Source organism: Paralichthys olivaceus, chromosome 20, assembly GCF_024713975.1.
Source record: "Paralichthys olivaceus isolate ysfri-2021 chromosome 20, ASM2471397v2, whole genome shotgun sequence".
Lineage (NCBI taxonomy): Eukaryota > Metazoa > Chordata > Actinopteri > Pleuronectiformes > Paralichthyidae > Paralichthys > Paralichthys olivaceus.
The window spans coordinates 16,324,886-16,350,945 of NC_091112.1; the positions used below are offsets into that span (position 1 = coordinate 16,324,886).

Below are 26,060 nucleotides of genomic sequence, written 5' to 3' on the forward strand. Positions count from 1 at the left end.
AAAAAACTTTATTTATCTGGACCTTCACCTGGACGCCGCGTGGCTTTACAAACATTAACCTTGCTGTGTCTCGTTAACTGGAGCACAGGTTAGACGCTGTGAGCCGGGACACTGCGGTTAGCGGGCAGCAGTGAATAACGGTGCTGTGTGATGTCTGTGAAGTGACAGGGAAACCCAGTGTGTTAACAAGGCCGGCTACTGTGTCCGACCCTGACACTTCAACACTGAGTTAAGCTAACTTAACTAGCTAAACAGCCTCTGGTGACACGCGTCAAATGTGGCGAGGACACTCACGTCGCATGCGAAACGCTCGAAGTAACTTTGTGTTGTCGGGCGTCAGTCCAAAGCAAACAATATCATGTGCTAACTGTTAGCACTAGCTCCTGTTAGCCAACGACCTAGGCTACGGCTAGCTCGCTGACACAGCTAGCTGCTGTTAGCTTGTGTGTGTGTGACCCTAACCTTCTGCTGCCTGACGGCTCCTTACCGGCGGGTACGGCGGCTGTTCCCCGGTCAGCGGCGGCTCCAGAGCCGGTGCAGGGAGCGGGTGTGTCGTGTGAGCGGGTTTGCTCTTGTTCTGCTCTGTTCTCAGCAGCCTGCGAAGTTTCCTTCCGTTTTCATTCACTTGTCTTTATTTTGACCTTTGGTTACTCGACACCAACATTGACGTCATTGTCATGGCAACAGAGTCCCGCCCACCCAGAGCCTGGACACAGGGGCAATAATTACATTAACATTTTCCTCATTAAGCCATAAACTTAACAGCATATCACACCCAATCCACTGCTATTATATATAAATATATATATTTATATATATATATATATATATATATATATATATATATATATATATATATATATATATATATATATATATATATATATATATATATACATAAAGCTACACAGCTCTGTGCTGCTGCCAAAGGAAGAAGTATAATCCTGTACCTGAGTAAAAGTACAAACACAATAGTATTAAACGATAATACTCACGTTCATGTAAAAGAAAGCACCACTTTTACAATAATAAGTTAGAAGTGGAAAAAAATGTAAGACACAAAGTAATGATTGCATTAACATATTCCACATTTAGATATAAACTAACTCCTGAACCCATCTTACACCTAATGCACTGCTCTTATATATTTATATTCATGTATTTATATGTTTATATACCTATACATGGAATGAGACGTTTACCATGGCCAGGCAAATACAAAGCTACACAGCTCTGTGCTGTGAGCAATGTTGAGAAGGTATTGGTGAGATCTTCTACCTGAGTAGCAGTATTAGATAATACTCACATTTAAGTTAAAGAAAACAACACATATGGCAACAATAAAATGTTACTTTGGTAGAGGTATCTCTAAAATCACATTTGGCCCAAAATTACGGTCCTTAACAACATCTCACACCAAATCCATCCCCTCTCTCTCTCGATATATATACAGTATATATATACATATACATATGGTTAAACACTTACCATGGCCAAGCTAATACAAAGCTACGCTCTGTGCTGCTGCCAAAGTAAGATATCCAGGAACCTGTGAGCAATGTTGAAAAGGAAGAAATGAGATCCTGTACCTGAGTAAAAGAACAAACACGACAGTATTAAATGATAATACTCACATTCATGTACATTTAAGACAAATTTACTCAAAATATCAAAATTACAAAAGTCCTTTGAATATAGATTTAATAGATATTTTTGAGTCCAGAACTATATTTTTAAACAAGCCTCAATTTTTGAATAATCCTTTAAACCCCCTTTAATTATTTTTTCAACAGAATTAAAAAAATATACAACACTTTACACCATAAACACCACTTTTAAATAACACTTAAGTAAAAGTCAGATCATTTTATAAGAAAAATGTACTCAAAGCATCTAAAGTAGTCCATTAATATAGTTTGTGGTGAGCCTGATGTGATGACATTGCATTATTACCAAAGAAAATATTAACTATACAAAAATCATCATTGAGTTTACTTTTCTTTTTAACAGCTGATTGTATTTAACTGTAGACTCGGGGTGAAGTAAATGAGTGAATGTTTAATCACTTTATCAAAACAACAATTAGTACATTCACTAATAAAGTGGCATATTATATAATATTATAAATTGGGCTGTTTATTAGGCCTGTTTCATTTCAGAATTGTTCATCAGTCACAAATCCTCCTCAAACAGTTCTACAATTTATGTGAGCTGGACATTGTGTGCAGAGCTTCTTGTAAACAGTTGATGGTGCAGAGTGAAGTCTGAAAACTTTGTGTTCATCTTACCTGGTTTATCTGCAATCAAAATAACTTGGAGGCAGTTTTGAACCGCAGTTGGACCCAGTTGCCGAGCACTGATCTTGATCTTGCATTCTTCTCCACAGGGGACATTGTTTTGACCTTTTCACCTACTGAGCATTCTGCCTTGCTCAAGACACACTGACAAAGTACTCTGGGGGTAAGGGGATGATTTCACTTTTTGATATAGTTGGAGAAATACATTGATTGAACCATCAAGCCTTTATGTGGACAAAGATGTAGGTTTAATAAACTGCTCTGAACAGTATCCTCCACATGAGGTCAGGCTGGATCCATCTCCTCGCCATCATTTCCTTCTTCAGTGGAACCAGATTAAGTGTTAACTCTTGAGATGTACTACAGACATAATTTGATATTCAGTTTATGAATGTGTTGTGACTAGATTACCCTAAGTACAATTTTTGGGTCAGCAATGTAGAGCAAGATCGGCAAATTTGTGAAATTCTCTCTGAACATAATAATAATATTCATTAGGTTTCAGAAAAGTGGTGTAGCCCTCAGCTGAAGATTTCTTAATAATTAATATAACATATCTCACTTATTTCTTATGAGAAGCCCGGGTGAAGAAAATCCATCTATAACCTAACCAGGGAAATTGATTCCCTTGTCATTCTGTGTGGTCTGAAATTGCCCAGAGCTATTATGAGAGAGACTGATTTTCTCTGTGCAGTGGAGTGGAACATTCTCTCTTGTAGAGCTTTTTGTGAGATGTGAACAGATTCATAAATGAGAGCGCTCACACACACTAAGAGGGTGTGTTGTCATGTGCTTTCAGCCAAACATCCCAAACATGTTAAGCTCTATGGAGCATGTTCAGATAAAATGGAACCATGTTGTCAATGTTAATAGGTGGAATTCATTTCTATCAATGTAACATACTGTGGAAATATACTATTTTATAAATGTAATTTCATACACACACACACATATATCTATATTTTTTATCATATATATATATATATATATATATATATATATATGATAAAATGTGGAATCCATCAAGCTGTTTAGTATTGTATCAAACACAAAGGTGTTTCTGTTATTTCAGTAATACAAAGTAGGCAGGAAAAATAACTGAAACACCTGGACACCATGTCAGATTTCTATAGACATTATTTAACAATATCAATCAACATATATAAATCAAACACCATTTTTAATTAAATTAAAGGAAGTAAAATCCTGTTTAATGGACATATATTGCTAAGGCAACAATACATATTGCTAAGGCAACAATACAAAACAGCTGTGCTACGAAAAATATGGTAGCATGAATTAAACATGTATGTTTTCTAATATTATGCTGTTTGTTATACTAATGATGTCTCTATTCATTGAATTGCAAAATATTGAGACTTTATGAAGAGGAAAGAGAACAAGTTATATTATCAATTACTTAATTATTCTTTGATTTATTTATATACCAGTTCCCTGATGTATTAATGTCTTATGTTGACAGAGGTGCTTTTTTCTAATGTGCACCTGCACTCCTTGTGGATAATACATTTAAATGATAAAGAAATTATCTTTCTTGAGTTAAGGCAGAACAAACATTAAAATATAAAACATAATTTAACAGATGCATACAAACACAGCAACCAGCATTATAATGATGGGAACTAGTGAGACTTTAGGTTGTTTTTACAATGCTACAGAAGAGAGAAAGGTAAATTAGTTACTCTGCTATAAAGGAAGCAATGTTTTCTAGTTTAGAATTTTATGCATCACATCAAATAATCCCACTGTGCTAGCAAACTGTATTATTAAACCTTCATGACTATAAATCCTGCCACTCCATCAAGAGACAAATGAGGCATGCCAACCTATCGATAACTCTAAGTATCTTATTCAGCTGATGTGCTTGTCATTGGATTTTGGATAGAAACGGGACCACCCCACCACAGACACGTGGTGTGAGCTCAAACTTAAGAGCCACTGCTGACCAAAGTGGCACTGTGCTGCCTTAACAGCCTTCAGCTGTCACGCTGTTGTATTTAACTGAGCTGGTAAATATGCATGCAATTCAAACCTTATCACGTTTTTCCAAAAGTTGATAGAAAAATTACTTTTACATTCTGTCATATGCCACAATGGTTGACCATTTCGGACTTTTCAAGCCACAGTGTGACAACATGGCACCATGGAGTTTTAGACACTGTGGAGTGGTATAATCACACCCAAAGGACTATGGGAGCTTTTTATACAATGGGCAGTTTCTCCCATTACATTAACACACATACCAGCCGTGAAGTTCATTCCCTCTGCCTCATGTCCCCTTCGTTCTCCTTCAAAGAAAGTGGGTTAGTGGGCTGCGTGGGGATTGGAATGCAATATTCCATATACTCCATATTCCAGAAAGCAGTATACATTCGATCCCAATAGCATCATGGAAAATCGCTTACAGACTTTATGACCCAGCAGACGCAGTGGTGTTTGGTGCAGCGCTGGGAAAAGATGATCTTCTCCACTGTGTCTTTTTCAAGCTGTGCTGTTTCTGGGACATTGCACAGCCTTGCATTCAGTATCATTGCAACCTTACAGAGACATACAATGGCACTCAGTGCTCTGACAAATGAAGCTTACATTGCCTGCAATGTTGAACTTTCGACCTATTCAGAAACACAACATCCACACAACATCGAAGTTATTACAGGGTGCATGTTTGTATTTACAGACACAGAAAACTCGACTGTTGCTGTGAACCCACTGTTGTCATTGACGAGCTGACACACAGACAGACTGTGGTTTCTGGAAGTAGATGTTGTGTAAAAAAGACGCTGGTTATGCAGCAGGGAGCTTGCTATGGACATGAGGCCAAACACACACACACACACACACACACACACACACACACACACACACACACACACACACACACACATCTTCTCGTGAATATCTAACACGGAAGGCTGCCATCTTGCACCCATGATATAATTTGGAGCTGGAATCTGTGCAAATTGTGATCGGTCTCAGCTGATGTCTCATGATGTTTCACCCTGTAAGCATCACATATCTAACAAACAAATAAAAATAAACACTTGGACAAACATCAATGTGATAGGAATGACCTAAATGACGTGCATTCTTCAATGTACTGATGTTGTCCATCTTTAAATACAGACTATTGTATTAGTGACCAAGTGTTGCGTCCATAACTCCGACACACAATGTACAGGGACATATATGAACAACAGCTACAACACAAGCGTTAGGTTTCTGCTATACCATTTTTCAGTTTTACTAAAGAGATGGGGTAAATGACACTCAAACAGGGTATGGGTTGTCATGGTTACGAAACTTAAACAGCGGGTTCAGTTAGGCTAAGAGTAGGTAAAAGTTGATTGCAGGACACAATCATAATTTGTTTCCAACCGTTACTGCAGTTCACACGATGACGTAGAATTAGACCCCCCTCTACTGAATGCTACTATTGGACTTATTACATGTTCAAATCACACCAACCTTGGTCCTGCACTTTCCTGGGCAATCTACAACACACATTTCAAGTGTGAAGTTGATAAGATGAATGGTTCCTGAGATATGACCGACAGACGTTTGTGGAATTAGGATTTTACATGACTTTTACACAACATTTTGGGATTCATGACAATGGTCGGTGACAGAACTGGGTCCCAGGTGTATGCATTGTACATAGTGTGTGTGCTTCATTAGGGAACACAGCCGGCTGTGAAGCAGACTTGTTAAGTGATGGACCTATACCCAGGGGTCTTTTCTTTCATCGGGAAGCCAGTTTAAAGTTGATCAGTCTTGTCAGTCATGTTACAGCACGCCAAAGCTTGTCAAATCCAAAAGTTCAAAGTGGGCTTAGAGAGTGTATGTGCAGCACTGTGACAGCTCTTATGAAGGATCAAGTGGATTATGCCAGAGGTTTTGAAAAGAGTGCACCTTTCATAAACTAAACGACAAGGTGATGTTTTTAACCCAGCAATATAAAAATGCAAATCTTGTAGGTTAAACAGGGGCATTATCACCACCATTTTGCCACGCATCATGTAGTCGATGGATAGAGCATGCTGTCAAACAGTGAAGCTCCCAATTTTAAACACTGCTGCAGTGCCTGTTCTAAAAGAACTGGTTATAAATGAGCTGTTTGCTTGGCCTGTGGCTCTGGAGTCTACTTCAGAATTATTCCTTATCATTAGTGACTTCTGCTCATACGGTTTTTCACAATCCTTTTTTATTGTTTGCGTGCTGGCTGTTATGTGCATTGCTTTTTTATAAACAGTCTATGGTGCAGAGTTTGTGTTCATCCTACCTGGTTTATCTGCAATGAAGATGTTTAAGTCAATGTTTTTGATAAAAAAGGAACAGAATTTGCTGTTCACATATGTGGTTAATCAAATAACCAAAATTATCTGGTTGGGATTTTGAAAGAATTACAGGGTCTAGTGGGTTATTACACCCTCCCCTCTCTCCTACACATTCCTCACTACATGGTGTTTGCCACTTTAAGATTTGATTATCAAGAATGTACTCAACACATTTTATAATGAAATAATGTGGGGATCAATCAGTTAAACTTGTTCTAATGATGCCTTCGGTTGTATCCATGTGAATTAAATAAGTGTGGCCCTGCTGTACTTGTGCTAAAAGCTTGAAATAACACAGTGAACTTGCTGCGCCTCCTCCTCTATGGCCTTGGAGCTTCTACGTTTTGTGTTAAGTAAGGCTTAAGCTACTCATGTTATCTCGCTCCATCAATAGCAAATACATTAACAATATCTAGTCGCTGCAAGCACACTATTAATTTACCACGACCCGTCCCTACAGGGGCAGAATGATTGTTGGAGGCAACGAGGTGTATCCGCTTACCCCTCCCTGGGACACGGTGTCGCTGCTGGGGGATCAATGTCCATTGAGTACGGAGGAAGAGGGGGCAGGCAGGCGGCCAAGCAACCGGCTGGAGGAAGCCCTCAACCTCAGCTCGAGTGACGCTGTCACCTAAGAGGTCCCAGCAGGCCTTGCAGAGACAGAGAGGGATGTGCCGCCTGATGCTGGAGCCATGTCCTTTCACAGAGAAACATGGGCCATCGTTCCTCAAAGGTTGAAGAGGACAGAGGTAATAGATATTGCGAGCTCCGGTTCGTGACAGGAAAAACCAAGAGTGCCAGTGACAGTGAATTGTCAGTCAGACGTTATGACATTTATTATTTGAAGAAGTTCTGTATCTTTCAATTACAGCAAGACTACATCACATATGAAATATGAGATTACATTAATCAAATTCATAAACAAGTGAAACAAACCCTTGTTGACTTCAGTACTAGTTAATATCCATTTTGCTGTTACAGCTTTAGAGACTGAACTTCAATACTTGGGTGGTGTAATGCATTTTTAAGTTTTTAAAGGATATTTCACCTTTTTCTTGTGAGATTTACTTGAGAAAATACTTTTGTAATGTGATCTTATGTGTAGCTACATGAAGAACATGCATTTTTCCACAAAAATATCCAGCATCTTTACCCAGCAAGTGGGTAGTAGCCAGTAGGACCAATATGTCACTTTTAACATGCAGTAGATAAGGATTGTTTATAATTCATATGGGTGGATCATTATTTTTCTGAATAGCAAGACACCAGTAAGTTAAATGTAAGAGTATGTAAGAATTATTCAGAGTTGTCTTGTGGGTGATGGAGAGGTTACACCATTAATAATCCTTGGGATGGCATTTCTTTTATAAAAATATTCCAATATTCGTGGAGACCAGTGACCAGTTGCTGAAAGGTTATCGATGTCAGCACTGCTGTGTAACTCGTGGCTTGCTTTCTAAACAGTGTTGGGCAGTACGGCTCGTATAAACCTGTGCCAATAAGTAGTGGAAGCGATTACCATTGAAAAATAAGTAATTACATTGTCCTATTATTTAACATGTGGTGGGTTGATTTCAGTATGGTCTGTGCATTGTGGAAATAATTACCTTGGCACAAGTGATGATGGTGTAGAAAGGCTTTAACAAAAGAAAAGAAATATGACTTCTGGTACTTTTTCTTCATTTGCCTGAAAGATAATTAAATTTTTTTTGTTTTCTACTTCTACGTGTTGCAAAATACAGAGGATGTGATGTGAGGGTGCAGTGGCAAGTTTGAAGCTGTTGGAAGGCACATTTATTGGAGTTGTGTTGAGTATTGCAAATAGGTAACATATGATAATGTGAATTAGTTTTCCAAGTACAACAAACTCTTCTTTACTTGGCTACCAAAGCATTTACTTTTATCCCATAGTTACCACATTTAAATATATAACAGGGAAAACAAGCTTCCACTGACAAGCAAATACCATATGGAATAAAATCTAACATATTATTGGATTTGAACAAGTCAAAGGGCTCATATTTTGTTTTCTAATCAAAAAAGCAATTCAAAGTTGTTGTTTTTGAAAAGAGGGAGAAACTGGATTACTGATGTAACTGGCTCCTCTCACACAGGCCCCCTTTGACCTCTCCGATTTGAAAAAAAACCCAACTTTTCCACACAGCTGCTGCATAAATAAGAAAGTGTATGTTGGAGCTGATAGCCACCAGAGAAACGCTACTGCCTCAGCAACCTCCTCAACCTCATGAATGCTGCCCTCAGCCAGGGGCAAAGTTCAAAAATAGAGCAATAGGAAACAGAAATTGTAACAGTATGGTTTGTGGTGGGAAAGTGTGAAAATACAGTGGGGAGAACGATGCAGTAAAACCCAGGAAGAAGACACAAGGATTTACGGCGACTGTTCATCTGCAGCAAACATCAGCACGGCCAGATCGTCTTTCAGGCGGGTGGACAGCCTGCAAGAGCGTTGAAACAAAGCTTCCCAGCAAATAGGTTTGACATTGAAATATCAGACAAGCAGAAAATTGAGTCTTTGATCAGTTCCATCATGAGGGATCACTTGGTCATGTCAAAATCATGGCTCAGAGGATGTGACACGCATGCAAGAGCACGTCATGAATCAAAGGAGGGATCCTTTTTGCTGTGTTGATAGGAGCAGTCAAACTCAAATGTGATTTTACAGTAATAAATTCAGATTTTTTTTTTCCATCTTTTCTAATTTAGCTGTTTCGCACAAAAAACTCACCCTCGCACTTTCTCCTTGAGAAGCTCCCTGCGTGCGACGCCAGCCCGGAGAAGCTCTTGCAAGGCCTCGCTTCATGTGCCTTATGTCTTCTCTGTTGCTCTGGAGGGGATTGAAATGCCGCATGTGAAATGATATTTGAAGTGATTAAAGCGAGTCATTCAGTGGAGCTGACAGTTGTAATGGGGAGCAGAAACCGCCTGTCCAGCCCTGATAGCCTCACGGGCCTCCTGACAGCCGCCGCAGGAGTGAACGCTCGGCTGTGGGTCACGGTGACAGGAGGGGTTATGTTCTATGATTGGCTCAGACTGTTTTAGCAGACGTTACTGATAATACAAATGTAACTAATATTACAAAAATGACTGTATATATTTCTATTAAAAATAAAAAGGTGTAGAATCACTGCATGGTGCTGTCTCTCTGCCATTGTTCTTCCCGTCAACACACACAATGCATGATGGTTTATATTGCTCGGTTAGTGACTGTTGGTTGTGCACTAATTTTCACGATGCACTGTGGGATACAATGAGCTCCCTATACAAAGCATAAAACAATTTCACTGAAATATTTGAACGGCACAACAAAAAGGCAAATTCACTTTATAGTATCAGTGAGTGATTTTCTGATTTTTGTGTATTTATAACAATGAAATTAAACTGATTTCCTTACAATAAAAAAAATGATTCCATTTCTTAATGACAGTCACTGCATATCCACAGATTTCAAATAGAATCTACCTGAGATGTGGTGACAGCTCAACTTTCAATAGCAAACCACGTTTCCTGTGTAATTTCCCGGAGCTGACCGACTTGCAGAACGTGATTCCACACTCGTTCACTGACAGAACGTCGAATCCAAACTGTCCAGCCATCCTTCACTACCCAGAGGCCCCCGTACTTCTTGTGAGCATTCCCCACTTTAAAAGATAATTATCATTCGTCAGAATCTCCACCTTTGTTAGCTGCCACTCACCGCTGCTCCCCGTGTAATAAGCTGCTCTCAGCCTCGTGCTGACAAGGATGTTTCTCAGCACCAGCAGACCGACCGCTGCACAATCACACATTGGCTGTTTGCTGGTTGGTAGAGAGCCAATTACCTTTCTTTTCCCCCAGCGGCACCTCTGTCTTTTCTTTTTCTGTCGTTTACAAGGGCTAATGGAGGTTTGCTCTGACAGCAACCTTTGTCTGGGCTACAGGACAGATTTTCTTTTCTCCTGTTTCTTAACTGGTTTGGGCGAATTCATTTCCTTAATTCATAGATTATTAATGCCAACCTCTCCAGCTCTGTAGGGAGTTCATGCACCAATCTTATAATCTAATTTCTTTATTTGATATTTCTTCAAATTCATTTTTAAACCTTATTTCAGATAATGCGTGACTTTGTCTTTTATTTTACTTTTCTTACTTCGAGCATATTTTCGAGATGAAAGTTCTGGAGTGCCATCTGTAATTGCTCCTGGACATAAAACATTCCTTGAGAAACACCTCAGAACCTTGTGCACTGTGTGATATTCCCTCCCGAGAACAGTGCTCTGGCATATTGCACATGTCTAAGGGAAGAAAGACAAAATTTTGCTCTGGCTCTGTATTTGTCTCACACACTCACACACAACACATTTTTGTAGGTGTGTTCATTTCCAGCTATTATCATGAGTTGATTAACAGAGCTATTGCCTTGTCACCTCACATTCACTTTCTCACTTAACTCTTTAGTACATCAGGATGTGGAAACAGTGAAGACACCAACAGCCTGAGTGCTGCTTTTACAATAAGTTGATAATTAAATTGTGGCTGAGAATAACTCGGGAATAAAAAGACGTTCAATTAGGGGTCTCTATTGTTACAAAAAAGCTAGTGATTGATAACATGTCTTGAAAGTTGATGATTTTCAAGGGGTATAAATGGCATGACTTCAAACAGCAAATCATTCACACATCTTCAGCAAGACTAAAATTCAATATTAAATATATATCCTTTCAATAAAAATAAAAATATACTACACCTGTGAGATGGTTGAGCCTGATCCCAAGAAAGCAGATGCTCATAAATGCCTGAAATGAAAATAAAAAATACATTTAATAAATGCATAATTTTGATGTGCTTATTTTCATTCAAACACTTGTAAATAACAAAGACATCTGGTAACTGAATTAAAAAGAGCACTAAAGTAAACCCTGATTGAAACATGTCGTGAAACTAAAATTTAACAAATGAAAACAAACAAAACAAAAGAGAGGGAAGAGAATGAGCTTTATTTGAACTTTGATTTAACTTCTACTGCAGATCACAATGTTTTCATGGAATACCACATGTCAAGAAATATGTAATGAATAAAGCCCCATTTGATGAAATATACAATACATATGAAATTATATCAGTGATAAAACATAATGTAGTTTTCATCAATAGCAATGTAACAAAAAAACAATATATATTGATATATTGCTTTTACATTGTGTAAACACATTATAGGTGATATAGAAAGAGGTATAACACCTAAAAAATCCACCTCAGATTGTCAAGTGCTTGTGTTTGTCATTCTCTGCTCATAAGGAAGAGTTTAAAATGTTAAACTTAAAAACAATAATAAGGTTTATTGTGCAAATGATCAATGTCGGCTCGTATGAAAATGTTAATCTTGATATGATGTTTTGTCAGCGAGAAGTTGTTGGTGTTGATGTTCACACAGAGGATTATCACCTGACTCGTACCCTCACAGAGGACTTCTCATTGATTCCTTTCTTACTGTTCTGCTTCACTCTCTAAATGTAAATTCAAACTATGTATCATTTTTCTTGATGTTCTTCGGTGTAACTTGAGGCACTTGGATGAATTTATTCCTTTAGTGCTGCTGAATACTGAAATCCACGTAATTAATTACTTGCCCCTGAAATCAACACATAGCTTTACATATAAAGCTATTTACGTACAAGATGGATGGATGGAAGCGTTTTCATCTTTACTTTACGAGAACATTTTTCGGTAACCGACTCCTTGTTCCGGACAGAAATCAAGTGAGTGAACAGCTTAGGGTTTGATGGATATTGACATTCAAGGCAATCAAACCCGTGACCTTCCTGTAATCTCGCTGCTACAGGATGAACTCTTGAACCATTAGGCTGCCCCTTCCACTTAAAGATCCTTTACTAGTGAATACAGGGATCCATATTAGATCCCCTGTGAGCATTCTCTGCCTGTACAAAGTGTCTTGTCTCATACATCCCACATTTTCCTGCATATTGACTGGAGAGTCTTTGTTTTTCAGTCTCCCTCTCGGTATTGAAACTTATTGTGTACATCTCATCCCTGCAGAATGAAAACCATGCGTTTTCCTTGATTCTCACGAGAGTGCAGGTACAGTAGTAAGTGGAGGATTTTGCAGAAAGCGCCTTTCTTCATCCCCACAGCTCACTTGTCTGGCCTGGACATGTAAATCCTCTTCTCATCCCTCTTCCTCTCACTACTTTCAGTCTTTGATCCAGCATCACAGAGCCTAATGGCTCAAACACTCGTTTTTGTCCATGTTATGTTCTTTTGGACAAAACTTTCTTCCTCCCGAAACACCTGATGCTAGACTTCAATGTCAAATGCCACAATCTTGTATAGTTTCTTTCCACTTTCTCAGTGAAAGGTGACTTCAGTATAATTTAAATCATCTGATGCTCTTGGATAGTTCATCCTTGATTAAGGATGTGTTATATCTGTAAAACTCTAAGTCGTTAACAGCTTGCTGATTATGAGCGCATGCATGTTGGATTATATGGGTGTAAAAAATCTCACCTTAAATTACTGTGAAAAACCTTTATTTCATTTGCATGTTTGTTGCTTCTCGGAACCCAGAGATAATTTAACAACATATAAAACCCCCATAACATCACATGTACTGATTGTTAGGTTTGGGAGGTAAGAACAATGCATGGTAACACTGTTACATGCAAATTTAAGCACAAGCCGGAGCTATTTGAATGCGAGCGCAGGAAATTCTTTAGTGAGAGAGCTACAAAAAATGTGAAATCAATAAGTCCTGCTCTCGAACTGAAAAACCACGCTCTTGAATAAAGATTGAAAAAAACATTTTCTTTTGTATTTTGGGGTCAAATAGATTTCCATTTACAAACTTTATTCTCACAGCTGCCCGGAAAATGACTTCAACATAATCTCTTATATTTGAAATACACCATGCAGTTGTGTGAAAGAGTGTGTGTGTGTGTGTGTGTGTGTGTGTGTGTGTGTTATGGGGGTCTCGTAATGAGATTTCATCTGTCAATTATGATTTGCTAATTGAAGCAAGCAGTGAAAAGCTTTTGGATTCAGGCTACCTGAGCACCGCGGGAGGGTTAAACCATGCAAAGCAACATTTCGAGAATATTGGAGGATATTGGCGAACAGCTTGCGGCTCTGTGGTGGCTGCTGATGCTATCATGATATCATTGTTCTTGTGCTTAATTGCTGTGGCTAATGACAGGAAATGAAATCACCCACTGAAGACCAACACGCGTCCCACAGAATAATTGCTGCTGTTGACCTTGTGCCTCTCCCTCGCTCGTATATGCAAATGCACAGTGATAACTCTGAGCACACACTTAGTCACTACATGTCACGCACTGCTTCTGACTGCTCCATTGAGCTCGTACACTGTGCAAACTGAGCAGCTGAGTTCACGCGTTTGTAGCCACTGTTGGAAACTGTTGGAAGGATGTGTGTGATAAAACTATGGAGACATGGCGAGATGCTGTTTGTTACACTGGTTATCGTTATCAGTTCTGTCGTGATCACGTAGTTTAGAAGAGTTACAACACAACACTTGCTATGGCATTGTGAAGCCTGATTGAACAGTGCACTAATATTTTTGGATTCCCTCGCAGTTGCTCGGGTATTGTTTGTACTTAATATGACTTGTCATCATTTTCATTGTTACAGATCTGTGTGCATAGACTAGTTTTCACTGCAGTGTCACTCTTTTCTTGTCTTCTGTGTAATTTCCCGCTTTAGAACATTACACTGCAGATGTGAACAGCATCTGGACAAATTTACATCCAAGTGAAGCCTGTACCACAATCTGGATGGACTTACATGTGAAACTAGCAAAGAGAAAGAAAGGAGGACATTTCTAAAGCTCACAGGGAAACGTATTTTACTACATTTGATTCATTAAAAAAAATAATGAAATAAAAAATAAAATCACTGTAGACAAAGTCAAGGACAAAGTACTGCATTTAACCGCGTTAGATGCAGGTGTAGAATCCATTTGCTAACCCTAACCCTGTTGTCTGGGGCTGGATGGGATTAAAGTTCAGAGGAGGCTGCCTGGAGTGTGTGGCCAGAGCAGAGGGAAAATTTTTTGACCTCACATCCTCAAGGCCTGCTGCCAAGACAGTCCCTCCTTTATTTTATGTAGACTACTTAATCTTTGGAATCCTTATAAGACTTCTGAAGTTATTTGGTTATAATAAATAGCCTACTGTTTAAATTTTTGAAAAAGTTTCTTTGGAGGTTTTGTCAGACATGCTCAGGCACCAAAGTGGTTTTATAACATGGAGAATACCCACTACAGCTAGTATAATGCACGGACCGTATCTGTCTCTGCTGCTCCAGTCTTTACACTCAGCTAAGCAAAGCTAACCGGCCTCTGAGTTTGGCTTTATACTAACCACAGTCCATGGACTGTAGATAGAATCTGGGCCCAGAAAGTGAAGCCAATGCAGAAATGCCTGACCAGCAGAGGGTGACTTCACTTCTACAAGGAGTCTAGTGGGTGCATGTAACAGATGTAGGTGGGCATGCTATGACCTCAAGCTTTCAGTCAGGTTCCACCCCCAGCTCCTCTAAATATGGTTACTTCAAATAACAGATGGTGCTGGACCAAAAGCCAAACTCCAGGTTTCAAAACAGCAGTTCACAAACCAATGGGCAACTTGGTGAAAATACAGCATGTGTATTTCCCACAATGTGGAACTATTCCTTCCAAAGTAAAACAGTGATACAAATCAGACTAAAGTAATCCTTTACTCCAAACCTTGTTTATCTCCTGAAAAGTCAGATAGTGGCGGCGGCCTTCACCAGAGAGAACCTGCTCCAACCCCAGCTTTATTAGGGAAGGCTGTGTGTGTGTGTCTGTGTGTGTGTGTGCGTCAGTATATGAGCATATGTGTGTGTGTGTGTGTGTGTGTGTGCATTGACCTTGGTAGCCCTGCTTGGTGCCATTGATTTGTTTACCTGTGCGCTACTGACAGTTTCTCATTAGGTTTCTTTTGCACAACACTTCCAGGAGAGGAGACCAGAGTCTGCACTTCACAGCCGACGTGCGTGATCAATGTACCTGATAGATTGGTGCTGGCAATATAATTGCGTTGAATGGCTGTTTAATGGATGCGAGCGCTCCATTTAGTAGCCACAATGAGGTGGCTTTTGTGACTGAGGCAGCATTGTGGGATTGCACGAGGAGGAAAACAATATTGTAAAAAAGGGCTTTGTTAAAATTACTTTGGAAGACATGAGAGACTGTGGGAGATACTAGGTTTTGTCCCACGGATAATGGAGAATATTTAAATTATTTGCAAAGCTTAAATCCAAATAGAACTCAGCACTATAGAGGCATTTTTTGTGTTATTCTTTCCAATAGTGGGCATGCAGTTTGAAGAACTTTAGTAAACAGTGGAGAAATAAAGAAAAAGGGCAACACAATGACATTAAAATACAATTTTCTCAGTAATTGTTGGCCTCTTACAATTCTCTTCTCATTCTCTCATGACCTATTAAAACTATTTTACTCACCTCCAAATTTGAATTTAAATGCAAGACCTTTGGATCTCTGTAATGATGCAGAGCTGCACGCTGCTGCTGATGAATTAAACTAACTGCACCATTTATAACAGAGTTTTGGTGCAATTAGTGAGCCTACCCTTTGCTTACAACACCACTCCTTGTTTCAGTTTAATAGAAAGAGCCTAAACACTCTTTCTGAGGAGAACCTCTCAAATCTGCTTAATGGTTGGATGCGGTCACAAGGAGGCAGTGTTGTCACTCCCCTCACCGCCCTCCTCCCACCACCTCAGTGTGTGGACAGAAAGAATCCACTTATTTAAGGTGTTAAAAGCACTTCTGATTTGCCACAGTAAGCCAGTGCATCTCACCGGGCCCAAATACAGTGCAAATATGGCAAAAGTGCCCTCGCCTGGGAAACCTGTGCAGCTCTCCGTGACACAAAGTGACACAGTAATCAGCTCGTGGACAAATCAAGGTCTAATCACTCCTCAGGTGACAAGACCCCCCCCCCACCCTTCCATGACATCCTCCTCCCTGAAAAAGGATTTTATGAAGATTGAAAGCTGACGAGACAAGCGCTTCTGTTTAAATCTGGGGGGGTTTACGTCCAGTTTCTGAGAGGGAGACGGCAGTGCTGATTAGATCCCTGCATCTTGTTAAGCGAGGGAGAAAACACTGACTCTGAATGGAAAAGGTGCAGACATAATAGTATGGGTGTGTATATCCAAACATATATGACTCCCTGGGGTGTTGCACCACGGGCTGTCTAGTTCTAGGTTCAGTCAATATCATATTTAATGGGCAGGGACAGGCTGGGGGGCAACAGAGGGGGGGAGAGCAGCCATTCTCTAATGATCAAAATAACACTCTGTCAATGTAATAGCCCACTGTTCTTCATTCTTTACACCCAACTGACTGAACATTTCTCATAGCTTTGTTTACACCCGTGCTGCTGCCCCTGTGGTCGCCTGTGACTCCCTGTGAAATGTCGTCCCATCAAGCGTGATTATTTTCATAGCAATTGATGAATTGCAATCACTTAGCGAATTCCCCCAAAACAGGCGCGTCGAGGAAGACGTATGGGCCAGCAACTTTTGATTCGAACATCAGCAACAATGTGAGGTTTTGTTTATGAAGACGTGCAGGGAGCAACAGATGGCAAGCATATCTATAAATAAGTCGCTCTCCTGAACAGGAGATTAGTGCATTTGAGCTGGTTTTTAATGGTCTCTGGCACAGATTAAAAAGTAAGCTGATTCATAATGCATTTCTCTTTTGGGTGAATCACTCATAAACAAGAATCTGGAAAGACTCGGATGAAAAAGTCCCCTACATGCTTAATACACGTACACACACACACGCACACATATATACATTTATATTTATATAAATACCCATCCAAAGTTCACAGAGGATAAAATGTTGATAAATATACATGAACCTTTCTTGGTTTTAGCCCGTGGGTCACATTTCTCCAAGTTATTGAAATAGAAAGGCGAGGAAAAAAAATCCCAATTATATAACCAGCGCTGATCAGCCTACAGATAGCCGCCCACCTGAGGCTACCTCAGCATCCTCCACAAATATTGACAGAATTCTTATCTCTTTCCCTTATTTTCTAACAAATATGAAGCTGTATACAAATCCTGTTTTTCTCCCGACCTTTAAACACTTTCCATTCGTCACAAAGACATTTTTGTATTCATTGTAAGTAAGAAAGTAAGTAAAGCTGTATTTGTATTTTAAAACACACAAAAAAATATAGATGAAAAAGCAAATGAATTGAGGATACATTACTATGTAATTCACAGCGACGTGAGAGACAGAGCAAGTTGAATAAAGCAGAACATTAGACAGGGACAGAGGTCTATAAAAAGGCTTGCCTATAAAGATGGAATTATTGTATGTTTCCAGGAAACGCGAGTCTCAGGATGTCTGATAAAGTGGATCTGTGGCTGTATCTGTACATATCTGCCGTCTGGACAAACTCTGTGTCCGTCCCTTAATGTCACTAGTTTCACTGTCTGTTCTACAAAACCGGAGACTCTTGTTTGCCTCAAGTTGTGATCGGGGCTTTAATACGCCCGTGTGTTTACTTAACAACAACAACAACAGGCTTTTCTTAAGTAATGAATTCATATACATGCCCAGGTGAAAAGCATGTGTGGCCTATGAGAAGGTGAATGGATTTCCTGAGAACTATTGACAGCTTGTCCTAACAAGGAGAAGCTGAGGAGTCATGCAGTCCTTATCAATTGCTTAAACGAGTAAAGAGGACAATTATGAAGCCTCCTGAGCTTGTTCCTGTAAGTACACTGACCTTATATATAAAGGGTCAACTACGTCTAATAAAAAACAAGATCTACATCTGTTGTCTTTACTGCACGGCTGCGTGGTCTGCACAGAGATAGGGTCTCTCAGCTGATGAATGACAATGCAAATTTCATATACAGTATGCATATTGGCTGGATGAGTCGGCAGCTGTCAGAGGTTAGTTGTATGCATGCACCTTGTGTGTCTATATAATTACATGTGAGAAAACACTGAGAAATATGTGTGGAGCAGCTTTTGCCCTTAAACAGTCTGTGCTGTGAGTCACTCTGTCTGTGCAGATTTTACACCAGCGTATTTCATTACCTATAAAATGTTCATGGGGATATCTTGATGATGTTGTACTTGTAAACCCTCTCTATGATGTTTCAAAATGCAAATGCATGTTGGGATCAACCAAATTAGAGTACACACTCTTTTATAATCTATATTATTATATTCTGCTTGTGAATATGCAGAATCTGGAGGTGGGGGTGAGGGATTTTAGGGCTGGAAGTCTTCTGGGTTCTATTTTGAGTTTGACCAATCACATTTTGGTTGCCTACATGTAAACAGTCTATGTGGAGAGAAAAAGAAACATAACACATTAACCAAAATCATCGATTTGCTTTTTAATGTGTCTGTATTGATCTGTCAATAGGTATAACATATTAATTGGTTTAGTTTTAATGCTCATTAAAAGTAGTATTCCTATGTGGTAGTACACTTTTTGGCTTCTGGGTTAAATCTATGTGATATAATTAGTCACTGAGTGAGTTTCTTTTCTCTCTCAGATCCGTAATTGTTTATTGAGCAGGTTTGGATGTTTTGGTGATGGTGACTTCTTTAAACAGAATTTCATTTCAAACAGTTGACCAAACCAAACTGCACTGCTGGTCATCTTTAAAAGTACAGGTAATAATAAGATGAATGATTTGAACATTATACACAAGCAGTGATGGAGGAAGAACTCAATTATTTTACTTGAGTAAAAGTAAAAGTACCACAGTAACTTCCATTTAAATATAACGTAAGCGTTTAAAGTAAAAGTATTGCTGGGTATTGTCCATTCCCTAATACAACAGCCTACTCAATCATAAATGGTGCTTATTCTTTATCAACATGATTCCAAGAATATTACAGGCTTTGTCATATTAACAAAGAATGATGCAGATACTGAAACTATTAATTAATGGCTGAGACTGGATGGTCACTTCTCACATGACTTTCAAAACTATAAAAAAATATAGCTGAGTAGAAAGTACAGATATTTGGTGATACATGCTGTGGTGTAAAGGAAAAAATAAATGATTAAATAAATCGACTCGAGTACACAGATGAAATATGTTCTGAAGTACAGTAAATATACTGGCTAGATTTTGTCAGTACTCTGCCTCCACTCAGTGTACAATAATAACAATAGTAATAATGAAAATATTCATAATCCTAATGTTAATGATAAGGATACTAATAACAACAACAATAATAGCACAATATTGTATTATTATTATTATTATTATTATTAATATTATTATGTGGTTGCGTGTTCAGGACCGCGGACAGCTCCGCTCCGGCCGCTGTGGCCCCGCCCCCTTTTGCACCGACCGACCAATAGCAGGCCGAGCCTCCGCGCGGAGCTCCGGAGAGAAGAGCGGCGGCTTCACAGAGACTTTGTGCCCAGAGAGGAGAAGGCAGCCCCGGACAGGCTGTGATGCGCAGCGCGGCTCTGTTCACTCCTGCACACGTTGACGAGATAAAAGCTCCCGCTCACATTTAACACGCTCACCGTGCGTGTGCGCGCGCGTCCGCTCCCGTGCGTGTGTTTTCCGTGAGGACTGAGAGATGCTCCCGCAGCGCGAATGACAGCATCTCCCGCCTTGCTGGGTTTTTCTCTCGCCGCTTCCCTCAAACCTTCGGCGGTGTCCTAACTTGGAGCTGCGTGGACGCCGACTCTAAGTTTTTGGTTGTTGTGATTTTTTTTCTTTTTCTTATTATTCTTAACTTGAACAACACCCGAGTCGCTGAGTTGGAGCCCGAGGTCCAGGACGACATGGAGAGCGAGAAGTACTTGCCGGAGCTTATGGCAGAGAAGGACACGATGGATCCGTCTTTTCAGCACTCCCTGCGGCTACTGGATCAAGGTAAATGCCCGGTGGTGTGCGGGAGGTGTTGGCGGAGGGGGGGTGCACCACAGCAGGTTGAACGCCTTGCATGGTGTCGGTGCTGCGGGCTGCATGACTTCAGCAGCCCGCCCACCTTTAAGTTAAAAATAAGAGGTTTGTGGCTCTACTTTCTATGCCCTGTTTTGGACACATTCAAATAGCGTGGTTCAGTTTTTTTTTAGCATCATAGCAGTTTTCCAGGTTGTAGCCGAATGTTCCCACAGCTTGTAAAGGCCAGGGTTTGACTGAAGACTGCACCTGCTCCATCAGTTCAACCACAGGATAGAAACTTTCATGTGAACTAGACAACCAGGGGACGAACGTAATAATAATAGCCTTAGAGTTTAAATACTTTCCTTTTGCCATATTACATATATATATATATATATATATATATATATATATATATATATATTAGTGCATTATAACAGGCACAAATAGAAACATGTTGATGATGGTGAATATGTGTAAACCCCCCCAGACTCACACTTCAGATGGCATCCCATGAAAACCCTATGAATGGAGGCACTGTCTGAAAGAAAGAAAGAAAAGAAAGAAAGAGAGAAAGATGGATAGATAGATAGATAGGTGGACAGAGCATAATTATTATAAGTCCAATAATATAATACTATACATGATATAAAATACATGTTTGCATTTCACAGACATCACACTAGTTATTCAAACTATAGTCAATTATTGTGTAAACTTAAGTGAAGCAAACTAGTTCCAAACCCACTTGACTCCCCAGCTTTCAGGCTGCAGGCATCTCTATCCAGTGCAGACATGTGTTTGTATGGCTGTGGTTCAAGTAGTGGAATAATCTTACTCATATTCAAATGTTCTACATGTGTTTCCCCCCTTTGAAGAAGTGGACGTGACTGAAATGGAATCTTGAACGGATGGAGCAGCAGCAGACGCTTTAATTAATCCGTTGGACAGCCTTCTGCTTTGAAGCTGTCAGAATGTTTTTTTTTTCCCTGCAAACACTTCTTCAGACGCGGTGGCATGGAGCTCCTCGTGTGGGGGAGTGCACTGTTACTGCGTCCGAGGCGCACGCTTCGAGCACCACTCGTGGGCTTTTGTCTCGACTTGGAGTGGGACCCGTGTTGTTGGCTTTAAAGGTAACAGACAGGCAGCATGAGTTGACTGTAAACAGTCCTGCTGCACTGTAACTCATTTCACTGAAGCTCCAGATGCTGCAGCAGCCTGGTTTTACACACACGGCCATGTCGCTTCTGAAGCTGCTGCTGCCTGGGACCTCGAGGGCCCCTTAAAAGGGTTCCAAAGGGCCCCTAGCAAAGGCTTGATTTAATTTTAATGTTGTTTACTTGCTGGAGTTTACAAGTGACAAGTGGAATTACTTTTCTGTTTGCTATACTGCCACCTTTTGAACTCCCTGTTTAAGCTTAAGGGTTTATTTCATTATTTAGTGTTCTGCTGGTCATTTTCTCAAGTGATCAATGAACTCAAAAGTGCATAAAAGGTCAGAAAATAGAGAAAAAACATCCCTCACAATTTCCTTAAGTTGCCGTCAAATGTTTTCTTTTGAGACATAATAACAGAAAGAAGCAGCAAATCATTGCAATTCAAGCACTTGGCATTTTTCAAACATGACTTAAAGGACTCGTTGTTTATCAAAATAATTTCTGTTCATTTTCTCTCGACTGGCTAAACGATTAATTGACTAATCACTTTGGCTCCAAGTCCATCACATTATCGCTCATGCAAATCTTCCTCTCTGATATAATCAGATTGAATCTCGTTAAATTGGGTTTTTTCGTGGTCAAATTAATTGCAGAGTGAAGCTGCTGAGAGTTCCCGACATGAAAGAGTTTGTGCGTTCCTGCTCTGTCCTCGGATCGCCCACCGATAAAATAATTGTAATGAACTAGTGTTGAAAATGTGGCTCATTCATCTCAGTAGTGTAGTAAATGAAATATGCAAGTCCCTTGATTCCAGCTTTTGCCCTTGTGATCTTTAATCCAGATGTATTAAGTGAAACAGCTCCGTACTTCTACAATCACTGTCTCCTGTAGATGGGTGTTATTATTGTTTTGACCCTGACAATATCAGTTAATGATGAGGCTTTTGCCTGAAAGAACAGCTTTGGGTTGATGCATCTTTCAGTGAGCTGATTCATGTACAGTAAGATAAAAATTTTTGACTCTGGGAGGCAGATAAAGCTGCTTCACTCAGCATTTTTTGGGCATCAGCTGGTTTTGCTATTCAAATCTGGGTTAGTCTTTCAAGAACAAATATTCCACTCTCTGATAGAGAGACGACTGGAACACTGAATACTTACCTACCCCCTTCTCTCTCTCTCAATTCCACACTGCATGTCCTCAGTAGAGTAACGACAAATATTCGCCATTTCCCAAAAATGAAATAATGGTGATAAGAGCCAGAACAAACCAGCAATGAGTTTTAGAGTAATGCCCCCCCCCCCCCGTTTTTAACATTCAAATAGTTTTACAGTGCCCTAAAGTTCCTGCTTCACTTCCACTGAAGTTAGTTTGTGATATTTCTGGTGGAGGCAAAGATTGCTGTTGGACACCATCGCAAGCGGCGGGATTAATCCGTGACATTTCATGAAGTAAGCGGAACTCTGCGGTGCACAAAATTTGGCCGAAACAGTCTGCCACGACTCCAAAAACTGTAAATACTGTTATCTCTCTCTCGCACAACAGATGGAACACGATGCAGCTTAATAGAGCACTTCTTCTGCCATCTTGCTGATGAGTTCTGGACTTGATTATGCAATTGGCAGGGGGCTGCGGGGAGCAGAGCTAGAGTAACTAAGAATTGCTGCGCTCAAAACGGCAAATAGGAGATTACTACCCGGGTCTGGAGAGACTTCCATTCAGGAGAAATTAGGAGGGGGGGGCGGGGGCATTGTGTTCGAAGCTCTGGGACGGAGACGTACTGCTTTGATAAGTACGGGCCGTTCTCAGAGCTCCTCTCCCACAAGGACCATATCTCTGCCCATGTGACAAGCTTCATACAGTTCAGCAGCCGACACTTGGAACTCAAGACATTTCTTAAGCCAGAATAAGAGACAAGCTGGACCAGCAGCCTACGTGGACTGAAAAATACTCAGCAGCATACAGATGAGTGGCTTTAAGGTACGGAAACACCTCTGGTGACATGAAGTGCATCTGTTATTTACATTAAGTCAGCACAGATTGTTTTGATTTCTTTCTAACCATGGAATCAGCAGCCTGATAGAAAACCCCTAAAAATCGCGGTTCAAATGTGAGAGGAAAGCAAACATCCCATCTGACCTGTTGTCTGCCCTCAGAAAACAAGTCTGTTGTTGTTGTTGTTCTCTTTGCCAACGCTAAACGGAGAGAAATCAAGCAAGCTGTGCCAGCAAGTCATGACGCCAGCGCATCATGTGTGGAAAACATGTTGGATAAAAGTAAGGCTGTTTGCTGACTTTGTGAAACGTAATCGGCTTACTGACATTAACTCGTCCCACTCCAGTGGGTTTTTCTGGTCAACATTCATGAGGACTGACATGTGGTTGAAATCCCCAGAACTAAAGTGGAACTTAAGTTTAGAAGTTTCTGTCAAATTAATCGATTTTTTCAAGAACATGTTCAGGAAATAATGAGAAATAGTAAAAAGAAAGAAATATGCAGATCCTAATCAGGTCAAACTGTTATATATATTATATATATATATATATATATATATATATATATATATATATATATATATATATATATATGTGTATATATAATATAAAAACTGAAATGACTACAATAAAAAGAAAGAGAATCAGTTACATCAAGTTTATGCTTTGTTAAATATTATAATTTTATTTAATCTGTCATCCCTCTGTTTCACTCCCTCATCTTGCAGAAAGAATGTTGAATACACTGCATAAACATTGGTATTATGATTATTAGACTTTTTTTGCATAAGTTAAATAGAAGCTAAATTGCTTCAAAGTGTGATGAATTGCGTGGCTCTCTAGGAGAGATTGCTGTAAACAATAGCAAGTTAAAAATGTAAAGTGTCTCGGTGCTCTGTGATGAGTTCTGTTTGTTGGGTATGTAGATGCAGAGCAGCGTGGAGCCCACTCTGGCCCATTTGGACGTTGTAACCTCAGCGCTGCACATAAGCCCCATATCTAGTGCTTTTTAATTGGACATTCCACAGCAGGAGTCCAGTGCAATGTTTGAATTACATTACCACCTCAGACTGCTTACCCACACAAAAGAAAGAAAAACATCTGAAAAATGCAAAAAAAAAAACAAAAAAAAAACTACAATATCTGCACACACTGAGCAGGTCTGGCAAAGTATCCTTATTTCAGACATGATTCCCTGTTGCTAATTCATACATCTCCATCTATAAGCAGAGCAGAGGGGTATTTTTAGCCGAGCTTGAGTTTTGCCCCAAGTGGTAGCACTTCCTGGGTTAGAATGCCCAGAAGTGAACAAAAATAAGCTCTGGCAAAGGATCAAAGGCTGAGATATCGTTTTGTTGGGGAAACATCGCTTGATAGTGATAATGATCTGTGGATCAGCGGCTGGCCGACACACTGAGCCACACAGTGAGGCGGAGGCACGGCCGTGGCGCTGCACTTGGCCGAGAGACGAGCGGCGAATGTGCCCTCAGATGCGGTGAACTTGCAAGTGAACTGTAAAGAGGGCAGACGGTGGGGAGCTCCAGAGAAGCCCGCTTTGCATTCAGACGAGCAGTGGATGGCTGCTGTGCGGAGATGTGGCTACGAGGTGTTTGCAGAGCCGTGTCTTTGCTCTGCCGCAGCTCCCACCGGAGACCAGGGGTGAAACGAGAGCCAGAGCGAACACAGGCAGACTCAGGCTATAAAACCTAACAGCGAGTCGTTTGGAGATGTGACGAGTCACAAGGCTGCATTGATTTCACTGCTAATGAGGAATGCACGTTCTCACTCCATATGGTTGCAATAATGAGCCGAAGATGCTGTCATTTAGCTTATATGTCACTCAGATGCGGCACTTGCTCGGCTTTAATACAGAGAAATGTGAAACCTGGAATATTAACATGAGTACTTTGCTTCCTCTGCAAGTAGACAAACTCACACTGTAGTTATCAGAAAGAAGTTGTCCAATATATGGTGACATATTACAATATAATGGAAGAAAGATATATGCAATCACTATATAGATAGCATTTGTACCTAAGTGATAACTGGAAAGGAGCCCAAAAGAAACCTCAACAATAAAAAATGTGAAACTTGACATTTACGGATCAATATTTGCTTATGAGTAATAAAAAAAATGTGGGTTCCATGGCTCACGTATCCTATTTCACTCACTTCACCGGTAAACTACTTCTTTTTCAATGTTTTCAGCGACTTGATATTGAAAAATGCTTCTTGCACCCAACAGAATACAAGCAAAGTTAGCTGTTAGCTAGCAAAAATAGTGAAAGAG

General features: G+C 40.0%; 1 protein-coding gene and 1 long non-coding RNA gene across 3 annotated transcripts in view; one reads left to right on the top strand and one right to left on the bottom strand.

The window, feature by feature from the left end:
- Window positions 1-7,471: 7,471 nt before the first annotated feature.
- On the bottom strand, window positions 7,472-21,331 carry LOC109631654 (uncharacterized). The gene is made up of 4 exons (XR_002202854.2): window positions 21,119-21,331; window positions 11,397-11,445; window positions 9,399-9,497; window positions 7,472-9,108 (listed from the first exon to the last, which is right to left on the bottom strand). It is a non-coding gene; the product is annotated as an uncharacterized lncRNA (long non-coding RNA).
- Window positions 20,121-26,060, top strand: part of khdrbs3 (KH domain containing, RNA binding, signal transduction associated 3) — a 112,228-nt gene continuing 106,288 nt past the window's right edge. The window contains exon 1 of one of the 2 annotated variants that reach the window (XR_002202853.2): window positions 20,121-20,610. Coding sequence is in view for 1 of the 2 variants with exons in the window: in XM_020090525.2 (XP_019946084.1) it covers window positions 20,520-20,610 (91 nt within the window). In the remaining variant the exon portion in view is untranslated. The remainder of the gene's footprint in view (window positions 20,611-26,060) is intronic. The other variant, XM_020090525.2, reaches the window with a different exon arrangement.